The sequence below is a fragment of the Hemiscyllium ocellatum genome, chromosome 42, assembly GCF_020745735.1.
Source record: "Hemiscyllium ocellatum isolate sHemOce1 chromosome 42, sHemOce1.pat.X.cur, whole genome shotgun sequence".
NCBI lineage: Eukaryota > Metazoa > Chordata > Chondrichthyes > Orectolobiformes > Hemiscylliidae > Hemiscyllium > Hemiscyllium ocellatum.
In genome coordinates, this window is record NC_083442.1 from 36,489,296 (window position 1) to 36,515,582 (window position 26,287).

Here is a 26,287-nt window from a genome sequence, read left to right on the forward strand (position 1 = left end):
AGACGGCATAGGTTTAGGGTGAGAGGGGAAAGATATAAGAGAGATGTAAGGGGCAACTTCTTCATGCAGAGGATGATACATGTATGGAATGAGCTGTCAGAGGAAGCGGTGGAGGCTGGTACAGTTGAAGCATTTAAGAGGTCATCTGGATATATGAATAGGAAGGGTTAGTTTGGCCAAGTGCTGGCAAATGGGACTAGATTAGGTTAGGATATCTGTTTGGCATGGACCGAAGGGTCTGTTTCTGTGCTGTTCATCTCTATGACTCTATAAATGCAGGTAATTGGAACTAGCTGAGTGGGCACCATGGTCAGCATAGACCAGTTTAGGCTGAAGGGCCTGTTTCCATGCTGTATTACTCTATCACCTGGTGCCTTATTCCATTTGGTCTCAGTCACCCTCAGACCATATGAGATAAGATCAGCTCTGGACCTGTGTGAATATTATTTTACAAACAAACTGATATATTTTAAAATAACAAAGAAACCGCACAAGAACCCATAACTGATTCTTGTTCAGCCTCACTGACAGAGGGCAACCAGGGAATTAAGACCAATTAGCCTACCCTCTGTTGTCGAGTAATGGCTATATATATGTATATAATATATACAAATATAGAAATAAGAGAATAGACTATTCCGACCCTTGAGTCTGCTCTCCCATTCAATAAGACTGTAGTTAATCTGATTACTCCTGACAACTCCAACGACCACACGCCCCCACCACCACCCCCCACCTTAACCTGCCTTGAAGATGTTCAAAGACTCTACTACTACTTTTCAGGAAGAGTTCCAAAGACTCATGATGCTCTATGGAAATAAAATTCTCCTTATCTGTATTTTAAATGGGTGACCCAGATTTCTAGATTCTTGCACAAGAGGAAACAAAGAACATTAGAGCGCAGTATACCCCCTTTGGCCCTCGATGTTGCACTGACCTGTGAAACCAATCCGACCTACACTATTCCATTTTCAGTGTGTGTTGCTGTGAAAGCACAGCAGATCAGGCAACATCTGAGGAGCAGAGAATCGAAGTTCGGGCATTGAGGAATCATGCCTGGTGAAGGGCTTATGCCCAAAACCTCGATTCTCTTGCTCTTCAAATGCTGTCTGACCTGCTGTGTTTTCCCAGCAACACACTCTCGACTCTGATCTCCAGCATCTGCAGTCCTCACTTTCTCCTACTATTCCATTTTCATCTATATGTTTATCCAATGACCATTTAAATGCCCTTAAAGTTGGTGAATCTACTACTGTTGCAGGCAGTGTGTTCCATGCGCCTACTACTCTGAGTAAAGAAACTACCTTTGACATCTGTCCCGTATCTATCACCCCTCAATTTAAACCTACGTCCCTCATGCTAGCCATCACTATCTGAGGGAAAAGGCTCTCACTGTCCACCCTATCTAGTCCTCTAATTATCTTATATGTCTCAATTAAATCACCTCTCAACCTTCTTCTCTCTTGTGAAAACAGCCTCAAGTCCCTTCACCTTTCCTCATAAGACCTTCCCTCCATACCAGGCAACATCCTAGTAAATCTCCTCTGAACCCTTTCCAAAGCTTCCCCATCCTTCCTATAATGTGGCAACCAGAACTGTATGCAATACTCCAAGAGCAGCCACACCAGAGTTTTTTACAGCTGCAACATGACCTCAAGGCTCCGAAACTCAATCCCTCTACCAATAAAAGCTAACACCATATGCCTTCTTAACAACCGTATTGACCTGGGTGACAACTTTCAGGGATCTATGTATATGGACACCAAGATCTCTCTGCTGATCTACACTACGAAGAATCTTACCATTAGCCCAGTACTCTGTATTCTAAAGTAAATCAATTCACAGCTTTCTGCATTAAACTCCATTTGCCACCTCTCAGCATAGCTCTGCACCTTATCTATGCCCCTCTGTAACCTGCAGATCCTTCGGCACTATCCACAACTCCACCCTCTTTAATGTCATCTGCAAATTTACTAACCCATTCTTCTATGCCCTCATCCAGGTCATTTATAAAAATGACAAACAGCAGTGGACCCAAATCAGATCATTGAGGTACACCACTTGTAACTGAAGTCCAGGATGAACATTTCTCATCACCACCATCCTCTGTCAGCTAGCCAATTTTTGATCCAAATCATCAAATCACCCTCAATCCCATCTCTCTGTATTTTCTGCAATAGCCTACTATGGGGAACCTTATCAAGTACCTTACTAAATCCATATACACCAAATCAACCACTAAAACCTCATCCACCTGTTTGGTCACCTTCTCAAAGAACTCAATAAGATTTGTGAGGCATGACCTACCCTTCCCAAAATCGTGTTGACTATCCCTAATCAACCCTTATACCTTTCTAGATGATTATAAATCCGACATCTCGTAACTCTTCCCAACACTTTACCCACAACTGAAGTAAGACTCACTGGTTCATAATTACCAGAGTTGTCTCTACTCCCCTTCTTGAACAAGGGAACAACATTTGCTACCCTCCAGTCTTCTGGCACTATTCCTGTCGACAATGATGACATAAAGATCAAAGCCAAAGGCTCTGCAACCTCCTCTCTGGCTTCCCAGAGAATCCTAGGATAAATCGCATCTGACCCAGGGGACTTAGCTATTTTCACACTTTTCAGAATTGCTGAAACCTTCTTGTGAACTTCAATCCCATCACGTCTAGTCGCCTGTATCTCAGGATTTTCCTCGACAGCGTTGACATTTTCCTGTGTGAATACCAGTGAAAAATATTCATTTAGCGCTTCTCCTTTCTCCTCGGACTCCACGCACAACTTCCCACTACTATCCTTGATTGGCCCTAATCTTACTCCTGAAGAAGGGCTCATGCCCGAAATATCGATTCTGCTGCTCCTTGGATGCTGCCTAACCTGCTGCGCTTTTCCAGCAACACATTTTCAGCTCTGATCTCCAGCATCTGTAGTCCTCACTTTCTCCTAATCTTACTTTAGTCATTCTTTTATTCCTGATATACCTACAAAAAGCTTTAAGGTTTTCCATGATCCTACCTGCCAACGACTTCTCATGTCGCTTCCTGGCTCTTTTTAGTTCTCTCTTTAGGTCTTTCCTGGCTACTTGTAACTCTCAAGTGCCCTAACTGAGCTTTCACGTTTCATCCTTACATAAGCCGCCTTCTTCCTCTTGATAAGAGATACGACCTTTTTAGTAAACCACAGCTCCCTTGTTCGACCACTTACTCCCTGCCTGACAGGTACACCTTTATCAAGGACACGCAGTGGCTGTTCCTTGAATAAGTTCCACGTTTCAATTTTGCCCATCCCCTGCACTTTCTTTCCTCATCATAAGCATCCTAAATCTTGCCTAATTACATCACAACTGCCTTTTCCCCAGCCATAACTCTTGCCCTGCGGTATATACTCTCAAGTAAACATCACCACCACCAAAGTGCTCACCTACCTTCAAATCTAACACCTGGCCGGGATCATTACCCAGTACCAAATCCAATGTGGCTTCGCCCCTTGTTGGAAACCCTCCTGCACATACGGACAAAAACTGACCCATCTAAAGTACTTAATCTATAGTATTTCCAGTCAATATTTGGAAAGTTAAAGTACCTCAAAACAACTATGCTGCTACTCTCGCTCCTATCCAGAATCATCTTTTCAACCCTTTCCTTGACTCTCTGGAACTATTCGGAGGCTATAGAAAACTCCCAACAGGGTGACCTCTCCTTTCCTGTTTCTAATCTTGGCCCATACTACAGTAGATGAGTCCTCAAACGTCCTTTCTGCTACCTTAATACATGCCTTGACTAACAATGCCACACCTCCCCCTCTTTTACCACTTTCCCTGTTCTTACTGAAACATCTAAACCCCGGAACCTGCAACAACCATTCCTGTCTCTGCTCTATCCATGTCTCCGAAAAGGCTACAACATCGAAATCTCAGGTACCAACCCATGCTGCAAGTTCACCCACCTTATTCCGGATGCTGCTGGCATTGAAGTAGGCAGACTTTAAACCACCTTCCTGCTTGCCAATGCACTCATGCAACCTTGAAACCTTATTTCTGACCTCACTACTCTCAACCTTCTGGGCACTGGAGCTACAATTTAGCTTCCCATCTCCCTGCTGAATTAGTTTAAACCCTCCCAAAGAGCATTAGCAAATTTCCACACACTCCCCCCAGGATATTGGTACCCCGCTGGTTCAGGTGTAGACCATCCTGTTTGTAGAGGGCCCACCTAGCTCAGAATATCCAGGTATCTGAATCCCTCTCTCCTGCACCTTCCCTGTGGCCACGTGTCCAACTCCTCCCTCCCTCTCTCTCTCTCTCTCTCTCTCTCTATTCCTTACTTCGCTAGCAAGTGGCATAGGTAACGAACCTGAGATAACAACTCTATTTGTTCTAGCTCTAAGCTTCCACCCTGGCTCCCTGAATTTCTGCCTTAAATCCCCATCCCTTTTCCTACCTATGTTGTTGGTGCCTATGTGGACCACAACTTGGGTCTGCTCCCCCTCCCCACTTAAGGTCCCAAAAACATGATCTGAGACAAGACAAGCCCTGGCAACCGTGAGTCTCTTTCATTCCCACAGAACCTCGTATCTGTCTCCCTAACTATGGAGTCCCCAATGACTAATGCTCTGCTCCTCTCCCCTTTCTCTTCTGAGCAACAGAAACAGACTCTGTGCCAGAGACCTGTGCCCCATGGCTTACCCCTGGTAAGTTGTCCCCCCCCCAACAGTATCCAAATTGGTATACTTGTTATTGAGAGGAACGGCCACAAGGGTTCCTTGCACAGCCTAACGGTTCCCTTTCAGTCCTCTGACTGTAACCCATCTAGACAGAAATGAGGACTGCAGATGCTGGAGATTAGAGTCAAGATTAGAGTGGTGCATCAGGAAGGGCTCCTGCCCGAAACGTTGATTTTCCGGCTCCTCGGATGCTGCCTGACCTGTTGTGCTTTTCCAGCGCCACTCTAATTTGTAACCTATCTACCTTTTTCTTGTACCTGAGGTGTGATTACCTCCCTGCAACTCCTCTCAGTAACCACCTCAGCCTCCCGAATGATTCAAATTTCATCCAGCTTCAGCTCTTCATGTCATCTTGCCAGGATCCCTGGAGATATTTTAATCCAGTCACATTTCATTTTTCAGTGGATACAGCCATACCCTTGTGTGTGGGTGCAGCAATTCATGTATGTATGAGGTTGTGGGGTGATCCTGTACTGAGTACTCCAGAATTGCATCCCCCTTTCCTCCTCCTTTTTCTGTCCCTCCTCCCACCCCAGCCCTAATGAGTTTAAGTGACCAGAGATGTATTATGTGCCAGTATCTCTCATGTCACCTCCAGTATATAACTTCATTTTCTTTTCATATTTTGTTGCCACTCAGAGGGTACAGAAAACATCAAAGATCAAGAAGAAAGGGGTGAGTAGTTCGCTTGCAGGCTTGCCTCTGTAACAGCAATCCTGTGTCTTTGATTATTTGATCCACGTGTATTAATTTATTTGGACAGGGAGCCCTGCAGTGTGATGATGGGTGATATGATATTTCAGTGGACACAATATGAAATCCAGCGGTAACGTTTAACCAGTACTGCAACACTGTCAGCCAGGGTACTGACCTGGATTTCCAAATGGGCTTTAGCATGACCCTGTCAATTTCTTCCTCCCAGGGTTCTGATGGAGATTCACAGCCAATGACAGAAGTTGATCTCTTCATTTCCACACAGAGGATTAAAGTTCTGAATGCGGATTCACAGGTAACAGTATGTGTGGGAGATGCAGACCCTAGCCCAGCAAGCTGATGTATGCATATGTGTGTGACTGTGTGTGTGTCGTGAGTGTATGTTGGGTGGGGTGAAATGGAGAGCAAGAGGAGAATGCCTGACCGCACAGCTTGTCATTTCTGAGTGATCGTTTGAAGCAGCCACAATCCTTACTGCTGATTCCAGATTGTAGTTTGTCAGTAAAATGATTGGGCAGAGCTGGGCAGCAGGACTCCACTCCTAGTGCCAGGCAGTGAATATAGAAACCTGAAGCACAAAAATTCTTTTGAACCAAGGCTTAATTAACCAGAGGAAAAGCTTTGTATTTCTGAAATGCCTTTCAGGACCTCAGGATGTCCCAAAACAGTCAGTAAAGCATTTTGAAATGTAGTCCAAGAAGTAAGATAAAGTCAACCAGAAATCTGAGCACAACAAGATCCCCAAAGAGCAGTGTGAAAAGTAAAGTGTTTTAAGGAGTTATTTTAGGGATAAATACTGGTCTGAGACATGAGGAAAAATGTATTCGTCTCCTTCATATAATGACATGAGAGCTATTAGATTTCCCTGGGAGAGCAATAGAACCCCAATTTAATGTTTCATTGGAAAGGCATTTGACACTACACCCTCACGAGTGCCCCTCCAACAGAATGCTTCTGCCTCACTACTGTCCTTCCAATATAATGGCACTCCCTTATTATTGCCCTCCAGTAGTTCACAGTTCTTATTTCTGTCCCTTCAAATTAGCATTACTCCCTCACTACTGCCTCTCCATTAGTGCAATCCACCCTCACTACTGCCTCTCCATTAGTGCATTGCTTCCTCACTGCTGCACCTTCAATGGTGCAGTTCTCCCTCACAACTGACTCTCTATCTGTGGAGTGCTCCCTCAGTACTGATCCTCCAACAGTGTCCCACCTCCTCAGTGCTGCAATGAAGTGTTAGTCTGGTTTTTCACTCCTAATTTCTGGATTGGGGCTGGAACTGATTCTGTCGTGTGTGGAGGATGTCACTGATTGCGCCAATGTTCACACTTGCTTTTTTTTTCAATTGACAATGAAAGGGATGAGTATATGTTTTTGGACTGATCACTGCTTCATTGGTAGAAGATGCTAATGTTTCTTCACTTGTTGATTAATGGTTGTGGAAGCTCTGTGCAGCTTCTAACCCTGATGTATCATCTGTTCCAGGAACCAATGATGGATCATGCACTGCGCACAATTTCCTACATTGCAGATATTGGCAACATTGTCGTCCTGATGGCTCGACGGCGAGTGCCACGTACAGCTTCCCAGGATTGTATTGAAAGCACGCCTGGTAGCCAGGAGGCCAAGAAACAGTACAAAATGGTCTGTCATGTCTTCGAGTCTGAGGATGTGAGTATAAGAAATACTTTTCTTGTAATGCTGGTAATGAGTTGCTACTTTTTTGGTTATGGCTCCTCGGGCAGTGAGTGTACTGCACAGTTTCAGCTCAGATGCTAGGTGCTCACCATCTATCCATCCATCCATCCAATGGGCTGAAGCCATTCTACCCAGGCTCTGGTGAGGATCTGCAAAGCTGGTTGGTGTCCGTGCTCCCAGCGGGTCTGTTCCAGTTAGGTGTTTCATGTTGCTCTTCAGCATTGAATATTTATTCATTCTGGAACCTTCTGCTCTCAGTGTCATGTCAGACTAGCAGTGTCATTATTTTCTAGATATTCTCTTCACAAATGTATCTTGTTTGTGTGTAGGCTCAGCTGATAGCTCAGTCCATTGGACAGGCGTTTAGTGTTGCCTACCAAGAGTTTCTGCGAGCCAATGGGATTAACCCTGAAGACTTGAGTCAGAAGGAGTACAGTGACATCATCAACACTCAGGAAATGTACAATGACGACCTTGTCCATTTCTCCAACTCTGCTAATTGCAAAGAGGTCAGTTACTTGCAGCCACTGCTAGCAGTTTGCCCCCTCCACTGTATGGTACACATTCCCTCCCCACACCACAGAACATCCCCAACCCCCCAAACCGCATGGTTCACACCCCTCTCCTCTGTTTCTTCACCCCTCCCCCCATTTACCTCCCCATGTTTCTCTCCCCCCACTTTCTTCTCTCCCTCTTTCCGCACCCCCCTCTTTCTCCATCTCCCTTTTGTATTCTTCTGATTCTTACCCATTGTATTTCCAACACATGCTAGACACGTACTGAGCTCCCCATGAATAGGTTGGGAATGATGACAGGATTTTCTGTGACTAATCTTAGTGTTTGTTCTTTGCTTCACTGTTTTACACAGCTACACGTTGAGAAGTTGAAAGGAGAGATTTTTGGCGTAGTGATTGTGGAGTCAGGATGGGGTTCGATCTTGCCAACTGTCATCCTGGCAAACATGATGAATGGAGGAGCAGCAGCTCGTTCAGGAAAGCTCAGTATTGGAGACCAGATAATGTCCATAAATGACACGAGCCTTGTCGGTCTCCCACTCACTACCTGCCAAGGAATCATTAAGGTACTGCCCAGTACCATAGTTATACACTCACATCCTCATAGACTCACACCCACACAAGTACACAATCTCACGAGCAAGTATGCACCCTCCTGTCTGCACATCCACCTTTCCGCCTGTCCACACACCTTTTCCCATCTGACTACACACACCATCTCACCTGCATGCACACACACACATATACCCTCCAATCAGTACACACCTTCCCCTCCACCTGTATATGCACATTTCCCCCACACCCTGCCATCTATGTACAGGCGCTCCCACCCATAAACAAACCTTCATTCACACCGTCACATCTGTACACATTCACACCTGTACACAACCCACAAACTCTCAAATATACATACAGTCACCTACGCTCTTGCATGTGTAATATAGTCAAGCCCTCACTACTGTGCCCATGAACTCCTGCTGTTACATCCAAAGTGATCTGGAGTTTCAAATTCCTTGGCCCAGAGACAACTGAAATTTGTAGGGTTTTCTAATCTTTGTTGACTAATAATTATGAGAATCTCTGAGGTCAATGAGTCAGTTTCTGCACACCTGGTTAATTCACAGCATGCCTTGTTTTTCAGGGTTTGAAGAATCAGGTTCAGGTTAAGCTGAACATTGTGAGCTGTCCTCCTGTCACCACCGTGCTCATCAAACGTCCTGACCTCAAGTACCAGCTTGGTTTCAGTGTACAGAATGGCATTGTGAGTACACTGGGCAGGGCCGTGAATAGCATGACAAAAAACTAGACTTCCCATTACTGATCTTTCTTAGAACAATATCTCCCCTCCGACATTGCAGTGCTCCCTCAGCACTAACCTCTGACAGTGCGTCACTCCCTCAGCAATCCCTCACACTGACCCTCCAGGAGTGCAGCATTGCCTTAGCATTGACCCTTTGACTGTATCACTCCCTCAGTGCTCCGTCAGCACTTACTCTCTGATAGTGTGGCAATTCTTCAGCACTGACCTTCTGACAGTGTGGCACTCATAGAGTCATACAGCATGGAAACAGATCCTTTTGTCCAGCCAATCCCAATTCCACCTGCCTGTGCTTGGCCTCTGACCCTCCAAATTCTTTATCCGTGTACTTATCTAAATGTCTTTTAAACATTGTAACTGTACCCACATCCACCACTTCCTCGAGCAAGTCCTCATTCGGTGTGTGGGAGTTCTTTAAGGATAAGAGTTCAGGACCGGCATGTTCCAGTAAGGAGGAAGGACAAGGATGTCAAGATAAGGGACCTTTGAATAGCAAGGACGGTTATGAATTTAGTCAAAAGAGAAAAATAAGCTGATATAAGGTTTACAAAGCAAAAATTGGACTGAGCTCATGAGGAATATAAAGAAAGCAGGAAAGAACTCATACAGGGAATTAGACGAACAAGAACAGGCCATGAAATAACCTTGGCAAATAGAGTTAAAGAGAATCTCAAAGCATTCTATACATACATTAAAAACCAGAGGATAACCAGGGAGAGGATAGGACCACTCAAGGATAAAGGAGGGGAATTGCACTTGGGGGGAGAGGCTCTGGGCGAGATCTGAAATGAGTACTTTGTGTCAGTATTCACCCAGAAGAAGGATATGGAGGATAGTGAGATTAGAATGGAGCTTGCAATATGCTAGGGCATTTTGAGATCAAGAAAGAAGTGGTGTTGGGTCTCTTGAAGAGCATTAAGGTGGATAAGTCCCCAGGGTCTGATAGTATTTACCCCAGCTTATTGAGAGAGGCAAAAAAGGAGATTGTTGGGGTCTTGACCAAGATCTTTGTATCCTCGCTAGCCACTGGAGAGATCCCGGAGGAGTGGCGACTAGCTAATGTTCCTCTGTTTGGGAAGGGAAATAGGGATAATGCAGGAAACTAGATCAGTTAATCTTACATTGGTGGTTGGGAGGTTATTAGAGAGAATTCTTTGGGATAGGATGTTTGTGCATTTGGAAAAGCCTAATTAGGGATAGTCAGCATGGCTTTGTGCGGGGCAGGTCATATCTTACCAACTTAATTGAATTTCTTGATGAGGTGATGAAGGTGATTGATGAGGGTAGAGCAGTGGATGTTGTCTATATGGATTTTAGTATGTCTTTCAACAAGGTCCCTCATGATAGGCTCACCCAGAAGATTAAGGTGTATGGGATCTACAATGACTTGGCTGCTTGGATTCAGAATTGGCTGGCCCGTAGGAGACAGGGTGGCTGGAGGTCTGTGTCTAATAGAATTGCGTAGGGATCTGCACTGGGACCTCTGCTGTTTGTGATATATATATAAATAACTTGGATGAAAATGTACATGAATGGGTTTGTAAGTTTGCAGCCAATCAGTGAAGTTGTAGATAGTGTAGAAGGCTGTCAAAGGATACAATGGACTATGGATCAGTTGCAGATATGGGCAGACAAATAGCAGATGGAGTTTCATTTGGGTAAGTGTAAGGTGCTGCACTTTAGGAGATCAAATGTTAAGGAAAAGTATACATTAATGGCAGGACCATGAACAGCATGTACAGAGGAATCTTGAGGTTCAAGTACACATAGTTCCATGAAAGTGGCCACACAAGTCGATACTGTGGTAAAGAAGGTATATGTTATGCTTGCCTTGCTTGCTCGGGGAATTAAGTATGAGAGTCAGGATGTCATATTGCAGTTTTATAAGACTTTTGTAAGGCCACACTTAAGATTATTGCATTCAATCCTAGTTGCCAACTTACAGTAGGGTTGTGGAGGCTTGGAGAGGGTGCAGAAGAGGTTTACCAGGATCTGCCTGGATTAGAGGGTAAGAGCTATAAGGAGAGGGTAGGAAAACTTGGATTATTTTCTCTGGAGCAGCGGATGCTGAGGGGAGACTTGACTGAAGTCTGTAAAATTATGAGATGTATAGATAGGGTTGACAATCAGAATCTTTTTTCCAGCATTGAAATGGCTAATACTAGAGGGCATGCATTTAAAGTGAGAGGGCAAAAGTTCAAAGGAGAAGTGAGGGGCAAATGTTTTACACAGAGAGTGTGAGGAGTCTAGAACAGGGATGGTGCCAGGGCTGGTGAAGGCAGATACAATAGAGGTGTTTAAGAGAGTTTTAGGTAAGCATATGAATATGTAAAGAATGGAGGAATATGTAAAGAATGGAGGCATATGGACCATGGGGAGGCAGAAAGGATTAGTTTAATTATTTCATATTCAGCAGAACATCATGGACCTAAGGACCTATTCCTGTGTTGTATGTTCTATGTTCTAAATTCATTCCACACACAAACCACTCTATGTAAAAGAAAATTGCTCATGTCTTTTTTAAAATTTCTCTCCTCTCCCCTTAAGAATATGCCCTGTAGTTTTGAAATTACCCACCTAGGGAAAAGACACATGCCATTCACCTTACCTGTACCTCTCATGATTTTAAAAGCCTCTATAAGATCACCTCTCAACCTCCTATGCATCAGTGAAAAACGTCCTCGTCTACCCAGCCTCTCCCTATAACTCAACTCTCTGTTTCCCCTCTTCAACTTAATAATACCCCTCCTATTATTAAGACCCTAACAGGACACAATACTGCAGAAGAGACCACATCAATGTCCTGTGCAACCTCAATATAACATCCTTACCCTTGTACTCAAAGGTCTGAGCATCCATTCTTAACCACCTGATCTATACGTGATGCAAACTTCAAAGAATTATGTACATGAACCCCTTGGTCTCTCTGTTTTACAACACAACTCAAGGCCCTACTTTTAATTGTATAATTCTTACTTTTGTTTTACCAAAATGCAATACCTCACATTTATCCAAATTAAAATCCATCTGCTACTCTTCAACCCATGGAGCCAATTGATGAAGATCTCTTTGTAACCTTAGATAACTTTCTTCATAGGAGAAAGTGAGGTCTGCAGATGCTGGAGATCAGAGCTGAAAATGTGTTGCTGGAAAAGCACAGCAGGTCAGGCAGCATCCAAGGAACAGGAAATTCGACATTTCAGGCATAAGCCCTTCATCAGGAAGTTTCCTAATGAAGGGCTTATGCCCGAAACGTCGAATTTCCTGTTCCTTGGATGCTGCCTGACCTGCTGTGCTTTTCCACCAACACATTTTCAGCTCTGATCTCCAACATCTGCAGACCTCACTTTCTCCTTGAAGATTTTAACCTACTGCGAATCCTCTTGCAAGGATGCCTTCCTTGAAGAAGCTCTCTTCCTCCCACTACAAGGATTTCAGTGAGTCCCTCTCTCAGCACCCCCCAGGTCATCTCCTCATTCCTGATGAAGAGCTTATGCCCGAAACGTCGAATTCCTGTTCCTTGGATGCTGCCTGACCTGCTGTGCTTTTCCAGCAACACATTTTCAGCTTTCATAACTTTCTTCATAGTCCACTATACCACCAATCTTGGTGTCATCCGCATACTCATCCACTCCATCAGCACTGACCCTGTAACGGTGCAATACTCCCTCATATCAACTGGTGAATGTTAATCCCACTGCAGATTTTATACTCCTTTGATATGTACTCGTTTCTCATTTATCCACATGTTCTGCTATGAAGGAATTGAAGCATGGGCTTTCATTGAGATCTACCTCTTTAGATCCACCTAGCTCAGGAGCTTGGAGATAGTGAGGACTGCTGATGCTAGGAAATCAGAGTTGATAAAGTATAGAAGTAGAAAAAGCACGGCAAGTGAAGCAGCATCAGAGGAGCAGGAGAATTGACGTTTTCATCAGGACTGGGGAAGGGGAAGAAGGGTGTGAAATAAATGGGGGGGGGTGGAGCTGGGGAAAGGTAGATGGGTTGGCGATAGGTGGATGCAGGCTGGAGGTGATTGAGATTGGTTAATCACCGTGTGATTGGTAAAGCTTTACAACCCTTCAAGATTGTTGATTGCCCACCAACTTTCCCATATTAAAAGGTGACACGTACTAGGAATAAGCAAAACCCTAGAAGCAACAGATGATTGTGTCATGGATGGGCTCTGACCTAGCAGTTCTCTAATCACAATTCTGAGCCTAGTCAGTAGATGCCTGATGCTTGCTGAGAGTATTTCTCTGACAGTAACATTCACCATGGAGCCATCCTTTTCAGGCTCCCCTTGAGAAAAGGTGCCACAAGCAAAAACTATTCCCTATTCTGTTGGCATTCTTACCCTTATGTTTAAAGCATGCATGGCCCAAAAAAAACCTTAAATTTCTCCACTTTGAGCACCTGCAGCCTTGTGGACAATCAAAACAATGGAAGCTTGGAAAGTAGGACTGCAATAGTTTCTCAAGAGCTTGCAGAATATTGATGCTGCTCTCAGTGAACACTGACTTCCTGCTCGAAGTCAGCTGAGAGAGAATGGAGAATACACCTTCTGGGAATAGAAAACTAGAAGAGGATTGTAACATGCTTGGAATTGGCTTCGGCATCAGTGTACTTCCGATTGTCATTAATGAATTTTTTAAAATATTCATTTGTGTGATGTGGGTGTTGTTAGCTGGCCAGCATTTATTGTCCATCCCTAGCTGCCCTTGAGAATGTGGTGGTGAGCTGCCTTCTTGAACCACTACAGTCCACCTGCTGTGGGTTGACTCATAATGCCATTAGGGAGGGAATTTCAGGATTTTGACCCGGTGACAGTGAAGTCAGAATGGTGAGTGGCTTGAAGGGGAACTTGAAGGTAGTGGTATTCCCATATATCTGCTGCCCTTGTCCTTCTAGATGGAAGTGGTCATGGATTTGGAAGGTGCTGTCTGAGAATTTTTAGTGAATTTCTGCAGCTCATCTTGTAGGTAGTACACATACTGCTGCTACTGAGTGTCGTTAGTGGAGGGACTGGATGCATGTGAATGCAGTGTCAATCAAGTGGGCTGCATTATCCTGGATGGTGTCAAGCTTCTTGAGTGTTGTTAGAAGTGCACTCATCCAGGCAAGTGGGGACTATTCCATCACACTCCTGACTTGTGCCTTGTAGATGGTAGACAAGTTTTGGGGAGTCAGGAGGTGAGTTACTTGCTAGCCTCTGACTTGCTCTTGTATCACTGCATTTATGTGGTTAGTTCAGTTGAGTTTCTGATCAATGATAACTCCCAGGATGTTGATAGTGGAAGATTCAGTGATGCTAACACTATTGAATGTCCAAGAGTGATGGTTAGATTGCCTCGTGTTAGTGATAGTCACAGTCTGACATTTCTGTGGCGTGAATGTTATTTGCCATTTGTCAGCCCAAGCTTGGATATTGACCAGATCTTGTTGCATTTGGACACTGACTGCTTCATTGTCTGAGAAGTCGTGAATGGTGCTTAACATTGTGCAATCATCGGCGAACATCTCCTTATGACCTTATGATGAAGGAAGGGTCATTGATGAAACAGTTGAAGATGATTGGGCCTAGGACACTACCCTGATGAACTCCTGCAGTCCTGAAGCTGAGATGAGTGACCTTCAGCAACCACAACCATCTTTTTATGACTCCAACCACTGGAGAGATTTCCCCTTGATATCCATTGATTCCAGTTTTAAGAAGCCTCTGTGGTGCCACATTTGGTTGAATGCAGCCTTGATGTCAAGGGCTGTCACTCTCACCTCATCTCTGGAATAGAATCCCTACAGTGTGGAAACAGGCCATTTGGCTCAACTCCACACTGACTCTCCGAAGAGTAACCCACCCAGACCATTCTTCTACATTACCCCTGACTAATGCACCTAACCTAACCTATGCATCCCTGAACGCTTTGGGCAATTTAGAATGGCCAATTCACCTATCAGGCACATCTTTCGACTCTGGGAGGAAAACCGGAGCACTCGGAGGAAACCCACACAGACTCGGGTAGAATGTGCAAACTTCACACAGACAGTTGCCTGAGGCTGGAATTGAACCCGGGACCCTAGCGCTGTGAGGCAGCAGTTCTAACCATTGAGCCACTGGAGTAGCATATGACCACTGACTTTCTCCTCAGTGGCAATGACTGGGCTACAATCAGATTTTATGTTCTCTCACAACTCCTACAGACTAAACTAACAAGCTCTTCTTTCATTTAGTGTTATGGTCCCAAACTAGCCCGCCAAATAGTTGTGATCCCATTTTTGGAAATACTGGACAAACCAGATCTTTGTTATAATCTCATGATAGAGCATAATCGTTTAAGTAGATTGTATAGAAGAATCAAGGGAAAGAAAATAAATGGCAAGATTCTGGGTTGAACCGAAATGTCAAAACAAAAATCTTTACTGCTTATTTTTGCTTTGTTCAAGTATAATGACTGATCAGTGTGTTTAACAAGTAAGATAATGATTCTAAATCAGAGAATCATAAAATCCCTACAGTGTAGAAGAGACCACATCGACCCTCGGAAGAGCATCCCACCCAGACCCACTCCCTGATGTTATTCCCCTTAACCTTGCATTTCCCATGGCTAATCAACCTAGACTATACATCACTGGACACTATGGGCAACTTAGTATGGCCAGTAAAAAATGAGGTCTGCAGATGCTGGAGATCACAGCTGAAAATGTGTTGCTGGTCAAAGCACAGCAGGCCAGGCAGCATCTCAGGAATAGGAAATTCGACGTTTCGAGCATGAGCCCTTCATCAGGAATTAGTATGGCCAATCTACTTAATATGCACATGTCTGGACAGAATATATATAACTCAATCATATTATTCATGAATAACATGTGATTAATATTCTGTTACCAGAAAAATTGTGGCTGAACATCCAAAGACATTACAATTCCCCTCAGACCGCACTTTAAACAGGTGTCACAGCCAAGACCAATCTCACTCAGGCTTCAGTGGCATTGTGGATCTCTAAATCTCACTAAAGCTGTCTCCTTTTCAAGAGATTCTGATTTTTAATTTTGAAGATTAAGCCATGGAACTCCCTCAGAATGTCTCTGACTAAGACAGCCTCAACCACTGCTCAAGTCTTGATAGTTCAATCTCTTCTAATGCAGAGCTTGCCAGAGTTCCTACACCTGTGCTCAAGTGTGTAATTACAGGTGCAGTTTCAGCATTTAATTCAACAGTTAGCTTCAGTGAGATACCATTGAATTACTCTAAACTCCAATTTTTCTCAAGCTGCATGAAGCCAAGACTGCTTGAAGGCCTTCTTCACCCCTCACTTGGTTCATTGAACTGTCACTGGCTTCCAGAGACGTATGTCGTAACTGCTTGGAGTCTGCATCTGACTTCTGCCGCAAACACAAAACTGAATAAATTGAAACGAGTGAGCATTCAGAGTCTCTAACCACCTGCATCATAATGTAGAACATAGAGTATAGAACAATACAGCGCAGAAACACTTCCTTTGGCCCTCGATGTTGCGCTGACCTGTGAACTATTCTCAGTTCGTCCCCCTACACTATCCCAAAATCATCCATGTGAAGCACTAGCTTTTGGAGTGCTGCTCCTTCATCAAGTGGTTGTGGAATATAAGATCGTAGGACACAGAATTTATAGCAGAAGTTTACAGTGTGATGTAACTGAAATAATAAATTGAAAAAGACCTGGATTGTTTAAGTCCATCTTTTAGAATGGGCATGTTGGTTTCAGTTCTTTCATATGTAAATCCCAGAACTTTCTTCAAGTTAGATTCTCAAGTCAACTTTAACAATAGGTACCATGTTGGCCTAGATAATGTATTGAAGGTGTGAGGTGCCCTGTGTGAGGCTGTCTGTTCCCCAATGTTCAGACTGATTCGAATCTAAAAAAAGGATTTACAGAATCTTGCATGGATTCATGTGGTTTTTGAGCAAAATAAAATGTAATTCTGCAAGTACAAATAACCCCTGGTGTTGTGTGATTTTTAACTTTGTACATCCCAGTCCAAGCTGAAAATGTGTTGCTGGTTAAAGCACAGCAGGTTAGGCAGCATCCAAGGAACAGGAAATTCGACGTTTCGGGCCAGAGCCCTTCATCAGGAAACGTCGAATTTCCTGTTCCTTGGATGCTGCCTAACCTGCTGTGCTTTAACCAGCAACACATTTTCAGCTCTGATCTCCAGCATCTGCAGACCTCACTTTTTACATCCCAGTCCAACACTGGCACCTCCAAATCATGTAAAAAAGGGTTGGCATCCCTCTCAACATCAGCTTCAATGGATTGTTATTGGTGGAGAAACTAAACCCTGGCTCAAGAGCCCTCTCTGCTCAAAGACCATGATTGATATCTGTGTAAACCAAGGGGAAACGCACAGCATGTAGCCAGCCAAATCTCTTCATTGTTTTGAGGGACTAACAGTCACTATAACTGTTTGGAATGACCAGCAGATGGCAGTGAAAGGCTGCATGGACAAATAACTGACAACCATACCCCAACCAGTGGTGCTGGCACTGGGTATTTATTCTTCAGGTCCCTAGTTACTTAACTTTGACCTGTTCGGTTAACCTTGCAGCTCTGTTCCTTGAAGTTTAAACTAAGACTTGCCAGTATGGAGTGAATGTATCCATTAGCGGCTCCAGCAAGTGAGATCCCACTGGAAACAGATAGCTGTTTTGTTTCTTTGTCTGATATAACTTACAGAATTATTGAACAATCTGTAAAAGATATTGCAGGAAGCATGGTACTCTAAACAGTGCCAGCTGATACCACATTTCATCTTACAATGCAGACTAACAACCTGAATGTGTCCCCATCACAGCATCCTGTTGTTCCCTAATGTTCCAGTGTTTTGACCTCTGTTGCAATCTCTGCGTCCCCTCTCTCTCTTGCTGCTGCCGACAGGCCATTGTAACAAGTATACTTAGTCCTAAGAGATGCATTTTAAAAGTGCAAAGATATTGATGCAAAAGCAGAACAGTATCCAATATTTGCAGCATAGTGTGTAATGTGCAGCTACTGAGCTTTATGCTGTTTATAAATGCAGTACTTACTTTAGGAATGTTTGATGGGGACAGTGTAGATACTGGTTTAATTTCTATGTAACCCCATTCAGTACCAATCCTGCAAGTGTTTAATGGGGACAGTGTGAGGAAAGCTTTACTTGCAGTTTCAAAGAATAGAGGTTTACTCTGTAAATGAGGCCCTGCTGTCCCTGTCCTGGGACTGTTTGATGGGGAGAGTGTCGAGGCAGCTTTACTTTCCATTGACTTACACTTTAAAAGAGTAGAGAGAGGTTTACTTGCATGTCAAAGAAGTAGCGGCAACTTTTCTCTCTATCTAATTCCACTTTGTCCTATCCTGTCCTGTGTTTTTTTGATTGGCAGTGTTGAGAGAGTTTAACGTTCTGTTTTAAAAGAGTAGAGTAAGTTTTACTTCAGCTGTAACCCCATGCTGTATCTGCCTGGGATTGTTCAATGGGGACAGTGTCAAGTCAGCTGTACTTTCAGTTTAAAAAGAGTCGAGACAGATTTACTTTCAGTTCAAAAGAGTAATGGGGTACTGAACATTGTATCTAACTTATCTGATACTTTGCTCTGTAGACTCCCATTTTCAGTTCCATTAAAGATACCAAACATTTCATCATATCGGATCTGACATGAAAGAACACCAGCTGAGATTTGTGAGAATTGTTCTGCGCTATTCTGCAAATATTATTCCTATTGTTTAAGTATAATTAAGTATGATCTAATGCTGTGAGAGTATCCACATTGGGTTGCTCAGTCACTCTCCACTCAAAACATTTTCCTACCTCTGCACTGTAATGTTTGAGAGAGCAAGGTGTGAGACAGGATTTGACAATGACGGTTGTTTGCTCTTACAGATTTGCAGCCTGATGAGAGGTGGAATTGCAGAGCGTGGTGGAGTTAGAGTGGGTCACCGTATCATTGAAATCAATGGGCAAAGTGTCGTGGCTACTGCTCATGAAAAAATTGTTCAAGCTCTGTCTAACTCAGTGGGCGAGGTAAGGTCCTTAATGCAAGGAGCTCCTCTCTTTATTAACATTTTACAGACAGATAACAGAAAATAGTGTAAAAAACTAATGGCCTTTGAGTTTAAAGGAATAGAATATAGAACATAGAATACATAGAACATAGAACAATACAACACAGTACAGGCCCTTCGGCCTTTGATTTTGTGCCGATCTGTGGAACCAATCTGAAGCCTATCTATCCGACATTATTCTATTTTCATTCATATGTTTATCTGATGACCATTTCACTGCCTTTAGAGTTGGCGAGTCTACTACTGTTGCAGGCAATGTGTTCCACGGCCCCACTAGTCATAGTAAAGAAACCATCTCTGACATCTGACCTACATCTATCACCCCTCAATTTAAATTTATGTCCCCTCATGCTAGCCATCACCATCCGAAGAAAAGGCTCTTACTGTCCACCTTATCTAATCATATGATTATCTTGTATGTCTGAATAAAGTCACCTCTCAACCTTCTTCTCTCTAATGAAAACAGCCTCAAGTCCCTCAACCTTTCCTCATAAGACCTTCCCTCCATACCAGGCAACATCCTAATAAATCTCTTTTGCACCCTTTCGAAAGCTTCCACATCCTTCCTCTAATGCAGTGTCCAGAACTGTACAGAATATGTAGGATAAAAATCATGTATATTAATACACAGCCCTGACGTTACCATGAGCAGTTTTGGGAACCACCCCTTTGGAAAGATGCTGAATAAAAACGGATGCTATAAGTCAGAAACACAAACAGAAGTTGCTGGAATAGCTGAGCAGATCTAGCAGCATCTGTGGAGAGACATGAGAGTTAACATTTCAGATCTGGTGACCCTTTCTCAGCATCGCCTCTGATTACTCTCCACAGATACTGCCAGATCTGTTGAGTTTTTCCAACAGTTTATACTTGAATGCCTTTAGAAAGATATATTGGCCTTGTTGGGAGTGTAACCTGAATTTACCAGAAAAAGAATTGCATTTCCTGGAATTTAGAATATCATGTGTGCTTTGATCAAAGTTGGTCAAGATATTAAGGACAGCAGAGCCTGTGGAAAGAGGAACAATTTCTGCTAATTAGAGAACATAGTACAAACATTAGAGCTGAACCTTTTAGTAGTAAAAACAGGAAACTCTGACGTCTGAAAGGGTGGAAGGAATTTCAAACTCTCTTCCGTAAATAATATTTGTTGGCAGATCAATTGTATATTTTAAGTTTGTTTGTTATAAAATAAATCTTAAAGGTATAAATTGAAATAGGGTGAGTGAGAGTGTGTGTGGTTCTATTGCAACTCGGATATGATCTTATGGAATGGTCAAAGTGATTAAACAAAATAAGTGTCCTATTCTGGTTCTCTTAGAAAGTGCAATTTTGTGAAATCAGTCGGGCTGAGCTTTGACATTATTTCAGGTTACAATGTAAATGCTTCTTATCCTCTTTATCTTGTTTGAATGATCAGCTATTAGACTTTGTGTTACATTTAAAACAATCTTAAAATACTGAGTTCTCTCAGCCTGAAGCCAGAAAGATCCTTACAGTTTTCTTGACAGCACTCACTTTCTGAATGATCAAAAGCATTGTTTACTTACTTGACATGTTTTCAAGAATATTGATGGATAAAGAACCACATGACAATATTTCTGTCACTAATGAATCAACAAATCACAATGGCATGAGGGATCCATTCGTATTTAAACTGCACATCAAGCTTCAGCTGTCACTGCCTCTAGCTGCTGCACTCAATAAGTATATATGCTTTTGAGAAAGTTGGAATTTTTAATTACCAAATTTTTAATAATTTTAGATTCACATGAAGACAATGCCAGCTGCCATGTTTAGACTCCTAACTGGACAAGAAACACCATTGTACATCTAACTTTGTGAAGAAATGGGTTCATCTGCTCAATGGACTTCCAGCAGATCAGCTGAACATTTTATGCTGGGAAGAGGTGATCAGTGGAATGAAGACAGTGTCAGTGCCTCCCATATTGCATGGGTGTGTGCATATCTGTTTTCTTTCTTGTGATTATGTGTGAGTGTGAGCGAGTGTGTGTGTATGAGAGAGAGTTTATGTCTGTGTGTGTGCGTATCTGTGCCTCTGGGAATACGTGTATTTCTGCTCTGTCACTCTACACTAGACTCGGCACCATTTCCATTGAGAGAAAAAACAGGCTCTTTCTCTGCTCTAAAAACAAACATTTTGCATTTTATATAAGTTGAACCAAGTTCTTTCACAAGTTAGTGACAGTGTCACTTTAACATAATGTTGGTGTGCAATAAATAATTGAATGTCCAGTGCTGAATGTCAGATAAAGACAGCCATTGTTGCTATTAGTAACGAGTTTACAGAGAAATCTCTGACAGTGCAGTTCCCACTGCTTTGAACTTTCTTACCAGTGTTATCTTTGTGCATTTAGCCCAATTGGAATGTAACAGATAGTTCTGTTATCATTGATGAACAACAGTTACTGGCATAGCCCATATTTGTGCAGCGCGTGTTGTGTTGCTGGTGAGTGAGTTGATAATATTAGAGTCTTTGTATTTGTATCTTGAAATGCTGTACCTAGCACTAGAGGCTAAATGTTAGTTTGTCTTTTTCCCATCATGTTACTCCACTTGGAGATGAGTTGGTGCAGCTGCAGATCCTGCAATGTCTTCTTGGCTGGTGCATGAAATTGCATCAAGAATACAGAATGTGAAATAAACAATATGAACAGCTGTGGATCACTTGAGAAGACAATAGGAAATTCCAGACTCATTCTTTTTCATAAAAGTAGGTAATACTTGAACTGGGCTGGTTATATCTGTTTTATCTGCGCCTCTCCCAAATACTGAAATAAAAACCAAAGGTGCTGGAAAAATTCAAGAGGTCTAGCAGTATCTTTAGAGAGAGAAACAGAGTTAAAGTTTTGACTCCAATAACCATTCTTTGGAACTGCACAGAGATACAGATGTGGGGCGGTAACGGTACCATTTATTTTCTGGACCATACAAAAAGTTTGTCTTTAATCCATACGATTCAACTCAGTTTACAAAGAAATACAGAAAAATAAATGTGGCAATTTAATATTTTAGTCAAACTCTTATACAACAGATGCTTAGTTCAGCTCTCCTCAGATTCTGTTACTGATTAGGGAGTCACATATTAAAAACCTAAACATGGCCAGGGCTCCTCACATGAGATATTTTGTTTTCATTCACTATTAGGTGGCTATCTCAAGGACAGTTTATATTTTATATTTCTTTTCCATATAATGTTAAAATATATTAATATTGAATACATCTTAGAACAGCAATATTGCAGTTGTTCAATGATTGATGAATGAGTCACAATCATGAGGCTGGTATTTTGTTCTTTCGTGATTTTGAACACAAGTAGATGTCATTGGGCTATGCCTGGTTCTGGCCTTCTCACCCACACGCCTGGATTTGCAAATGAAAGGAGGCAACACCAGGGAACTGATATATTAGGATGTGTCAGTGATCACCTCCCTGGATCCTTTGAACCATTGGTTTATTCAACTCTTCATGAGCTCTTTGTGAGCTTTGGCACACAAACAAGATGACAGGCACAAACGTTTAAACTTTATCATGCATTTTAAGTCCAGTCGTGTGCTAACTGAGGATAACTGGTCTCAGTTTAAGAATAACTCCACTTCAGCATTTTCATTGTCTCACATGGTTCTCAAACAGTTGAAGGATTAACTCAGGACATCCTGGAAAGTGCTACCAGTTCTGTCATGTCCTAACAATCAGCAAAATAACTTGAGTTGCTGCAAGTTGGAGCAGGTGCAGTTCTGGAAGAATGGCAAGTTACTGGGATTATTCAGTAACAGGCCCAGACAGTATAATCATCTTAACCTCATAATCGATCAGCAGCAATACATTATAAATACTTTTATCAAAACATTGCAAATGGTCAGGCATACATCCCATGTAGACAAGTGTCAGGGCAACAATTTATCCAATGTTTTCAAACTTCTTCCAGTTTTCACAATCATAAATAGATTTTTCAAATATTCCCTATCTTCTTCCAAGAGGAATTCTGTCTCTTCATATGAATCCCTACAGTGTGGAAGCAGGCTATTCCACCCATCAGGGCCACACCGACCCTCCGAAGAACATCCCACTCAGACCCATCCCCTTACCCTATCCCTACATTTCCCATGGCCAGTCCATCTAACTTGCACATCTTTGGACTGTGGGAGGAAACTGCAGCATCTAGAGGAAACCCACATAGACAGGGGGAGAGTGTGCAAACTCCACACAGGTAGTTGCCCGAGATTGGAATCAAATCCAGGTCCCTGGCATTGTGTAGCAGCAGTGCTAACCATTGAGCCACTGTGCTGCCCTTAGGAAAGATGATATTTAGCTCCAAGTTTGAATGTAGACCAATCTGTCCCTTGCCTGTCCACATTCTTTTAATCTAAAATGGCACAATCCACACAGCAGGTCTCACAGAATTGTCTCTTTGCACACATCTATCAAACTAAACTGTGGCTGCTCATGTTCAAATCTGTGGTCTACTTGGACAGTCCGTACTGAAGCTGTTGGCGAGCTGACATCACCACAGCTAAGAAGGTGAAGATTCTCCTGTAATCGCAAACTTATCACATTCATTGGTTGTTGAGAACTTGTCATCACCTGCCAGGGATAAGAAAACAGAGTAATTTGAATGTTGTCAGTAGGATGAAGGGTCCACACTTCCATCTAGTCCCATTTAACATGGGCATAGCCATTCAGCTATTTGTGGGAGAGGGCCATCACCCCATGAGGGAGCAGCAGCAGACAGACATCTACATTAAGCCAACCCCACTATAAGCTGCAGGTTCCTAACCATTACTGAGAAGTTCATAAAGTTATTATAATAAAGGCTGAGCAAGGTGATATGAACACAGTCAGGCCTGGAACTAGATGCAATAGCATCACCTACCTGGTCAATGATGTTGGCACTATAAATAGCTTCCTCCATGTGTTGCTCATCTAACCTGATGACAGATCGGATGCTGTTGATTACATGTTGTACCTCAGGAGCAAGGTTGCAGTTTGAATGCTGCAAGAATTTAGCCACCAATATTTTTGTGTCCTTGTAGGCTTTCAGGTCAACAAGAGAGTGGGGTCGCTCCCTAGAGACTTCCTGCAGTGCTTGCTGCTCTCGATGCCCATCCATCTTCACCATGTAACTCTGCTGTTTTATCGACTGGAAACGTTTGGGAAGATGGCTCAAAGTGACAAAATGAAGTTCATGATAATGAGCTGAGGGACAAGGGCAAACAGTTAATAAAGCAGCTTTGAAGGCCAGATGCAAAAGCAATTCATCTGCAAATATTATCCCTGTATTATAGGCTGGACAGAATCTGGAAAACTAAGGTCACTGCTCAAGACAGAATCATCCTCTAGAGAGCAGAAACCCTGGTGAAAGGATTTATGCTCATTGTGACCATTGTTACCTGTTTGCTCTGTGTGACAAGGCCTTAACTACCATGTATGGAACTTGATGTGAGAGGTCATGCTGGACTGCCTCAAAGTGGCTAGGCCCGTCTATGCAGCCCCCTTGGGGGACAGAGCTGAAAAAAATTGGACTATATTGGTACCCTATAGGATGTGTCTGCTCTCCCCACTTCAAACAGTGCAACCCTCCAACCCCATCTTCCAAAGTGGTAGCAGATCTCCTGGCATTTGGGGTTGGAATTTGATATGCACTATAACAATCATAAGTTTCTCCCACACAGCAATACATCAGTAACACCCTATTCCCATATACCTGCTCAATTTCTCAAAGTTACTCTATTAAAACTATGCAGAAATTTGAATAGTTCTGTTAAATTTCCCCTTAACTTTCTCGATTCTAAGGGGAACTTGTACTGAGCTTGTACTCACTGGAATTTAGAACCATGTGGGGGGATCTCATGGAAACATAAAGTCCTGATGGGACTGGACAGGTTAGGTGCGGGAATCATGTTCTCGATGTTGGGGAAGTCCAAAACTAGGGGTCGCATTTTAACAATAAGTGGTAAGCCATTCAGGCCTGAGATAAGGAAAGTTTCTTCACTCAGAGAATTGTAAACCTGTGGAAGTCTTACCACAGAAAGCGGCTGGGATCAGTTCATTAGATATATTCAAGAGGGAGATGGATACGGCCCTTGTGTCTAAAGGGATCAAGGGGGATGGAGAGAAAGTGAGAGTGGATACTGAAATTGCATGATCAGCCATGATAACATTGAATGGTGGTGCAGGCTCAAAGGGTCGAATGGCCTGCTCCTGCACCTATTTTCTATGTAACTTGATGAGTTCGTTCAAAGAACCAGCACTGCCAGATCAGAACAGCAATGTTGACTGCTTTTTTATTCTATAATATAGGTGCCTCTCTCTATTTGCTTTATAAAGCATAGAGGAGATTGTGTTCAGGCTAGGAATCTGAATGCTTATCTGTGTTGTATGAAGCATGTGAATTAGGCAAAGCTCACTTAGAACATAAAAGTACATGTACATAATCCAACACATTCCACCGGCCGTAGGAGTGTTTGACAGTGTCCTTTTTGCTGTATCTAACCTTGTGCTGTACTTGTTCTTGGTCTGTGTAGATGGTGCTTTACTGTGTAACTGACTGTGCTCTAACTGTCTTGGGAGTGTTTAATAGGACAGTATACAGAAAGTTTTATTTTCAGTTAAAAGAGTAGAGATTGCATTACTTTCAGTTTTACAAAGTAGAGGGTCCTATTCTCTGTATCCACCCCTGCTGACCCTATCATGAGAGTGTTTGATGGGGACAGTATAGAACGAGCTTTGCGTTCAGATTAAAAGAGCAGTGGAAACTTTACTCTGTGTTTAACCCAGTGCAGTTCCTATCTTGAGAGTTGATGCGAATAGTGCAGAGAGAGCTTTATTTTCAGTTTAAAATGGTCTTTACTCAATATCTAATCTCACGACGTACTGTCCTGGGAGTGGGTGACAGTGTATTTAACCATACTATACTTACCCTGGAAGTGCAAAGATACAAGTGTATATTTGTCAGAGGGATATAGTCGAATGTCTGATATTCTAACTTCTAACATTCTTATTGGTCAGCAAATTCAACTCTTACTGACTTTCACCAGCAGCAGCCATCTCAACTCAGTTACTTCTTCAATAAAGTTCAGTAAATTGAACACAGTGTTCTCTTCAGAAATCCATGTTGACTCTTTCAGATAAGCCCATATTTTTCCATGTGATTATTAATCCAGCCCTGAACAATTCTCGCTAGTAGTTTCTCCACACTGAAGTTAAATTGACTAG

General features: G+C 42.8%; 2 protein-coding genes across 2 annotated transcripts in view; one reads left to right on the plus strand and one right to left on the minus strand.

Annotated features, from left to right (window-relative positions):
• Positions 1–21,861, plus strand: part of apba2b (amyloid beta (A4) precursor protein-binding, family A, member 2b) — a 104,483-nt gene extending 82,622 nt beyond the window's left edge. Inside the window, exons 6-13 of the mRNA XM_060853577.1 lie at positions 5,368–5,403; positions 5,651–5,737; positions 6,931–7,116; positions 7,473–7,652; positions 8,012–8,224; positions 8,800–8,919; positions 18,870–19,010; positions 20,817–21,861. Of these exons, the coding sequence (XP_060709560.1) occupies positions 5,368–5,403; positions 5,651–5,737; positions 6,931–7,116; positions 7,473–7,652; positions 8,012–8,224; positions 8,800–8,919; positions 18,870–19,010; positions 20,817–20,888 (1,035 nt within the window). The 3' untranslated portion in view covers positions 20,889–21,861. The remainder of the gene's footprint in view (positions 1–5,367; positions 5,404–5,650; positions 5,738–6,930; positions 7,117–7,472; positions 7,653–8,011; positions 8,225–8,799; positions 8,920–18,869; positions 19,011–20,816) is intronic.
• A 168-nt stretch (positions 21,862–22,029) lies between these two features.
• fam189a1 (family with sequence similarity 189 member A1) overlaps positions 22,030–26,287 on the minus strand; it is a 109,489-nt gene continuing 105,231 nt past the window's right edge. Inside the window, exons 10-11 of the mRNA XM_060853692.1 lie at positions 23,946–24,268; positions 22,030–23,656 (exon numbers count right to left, since the gene is read on the minus strand). Coding sequence (XP_060709675.1) covers positions 23,468–23,656; positions 23,946–24,268 — 512 coding nt within the window. The 3' untranslated portion in view covers positions 22,030–23,467. The remainder of the gene's footprint in view (positions 23,657–23,945; positions 24,269–26,287) is intronic.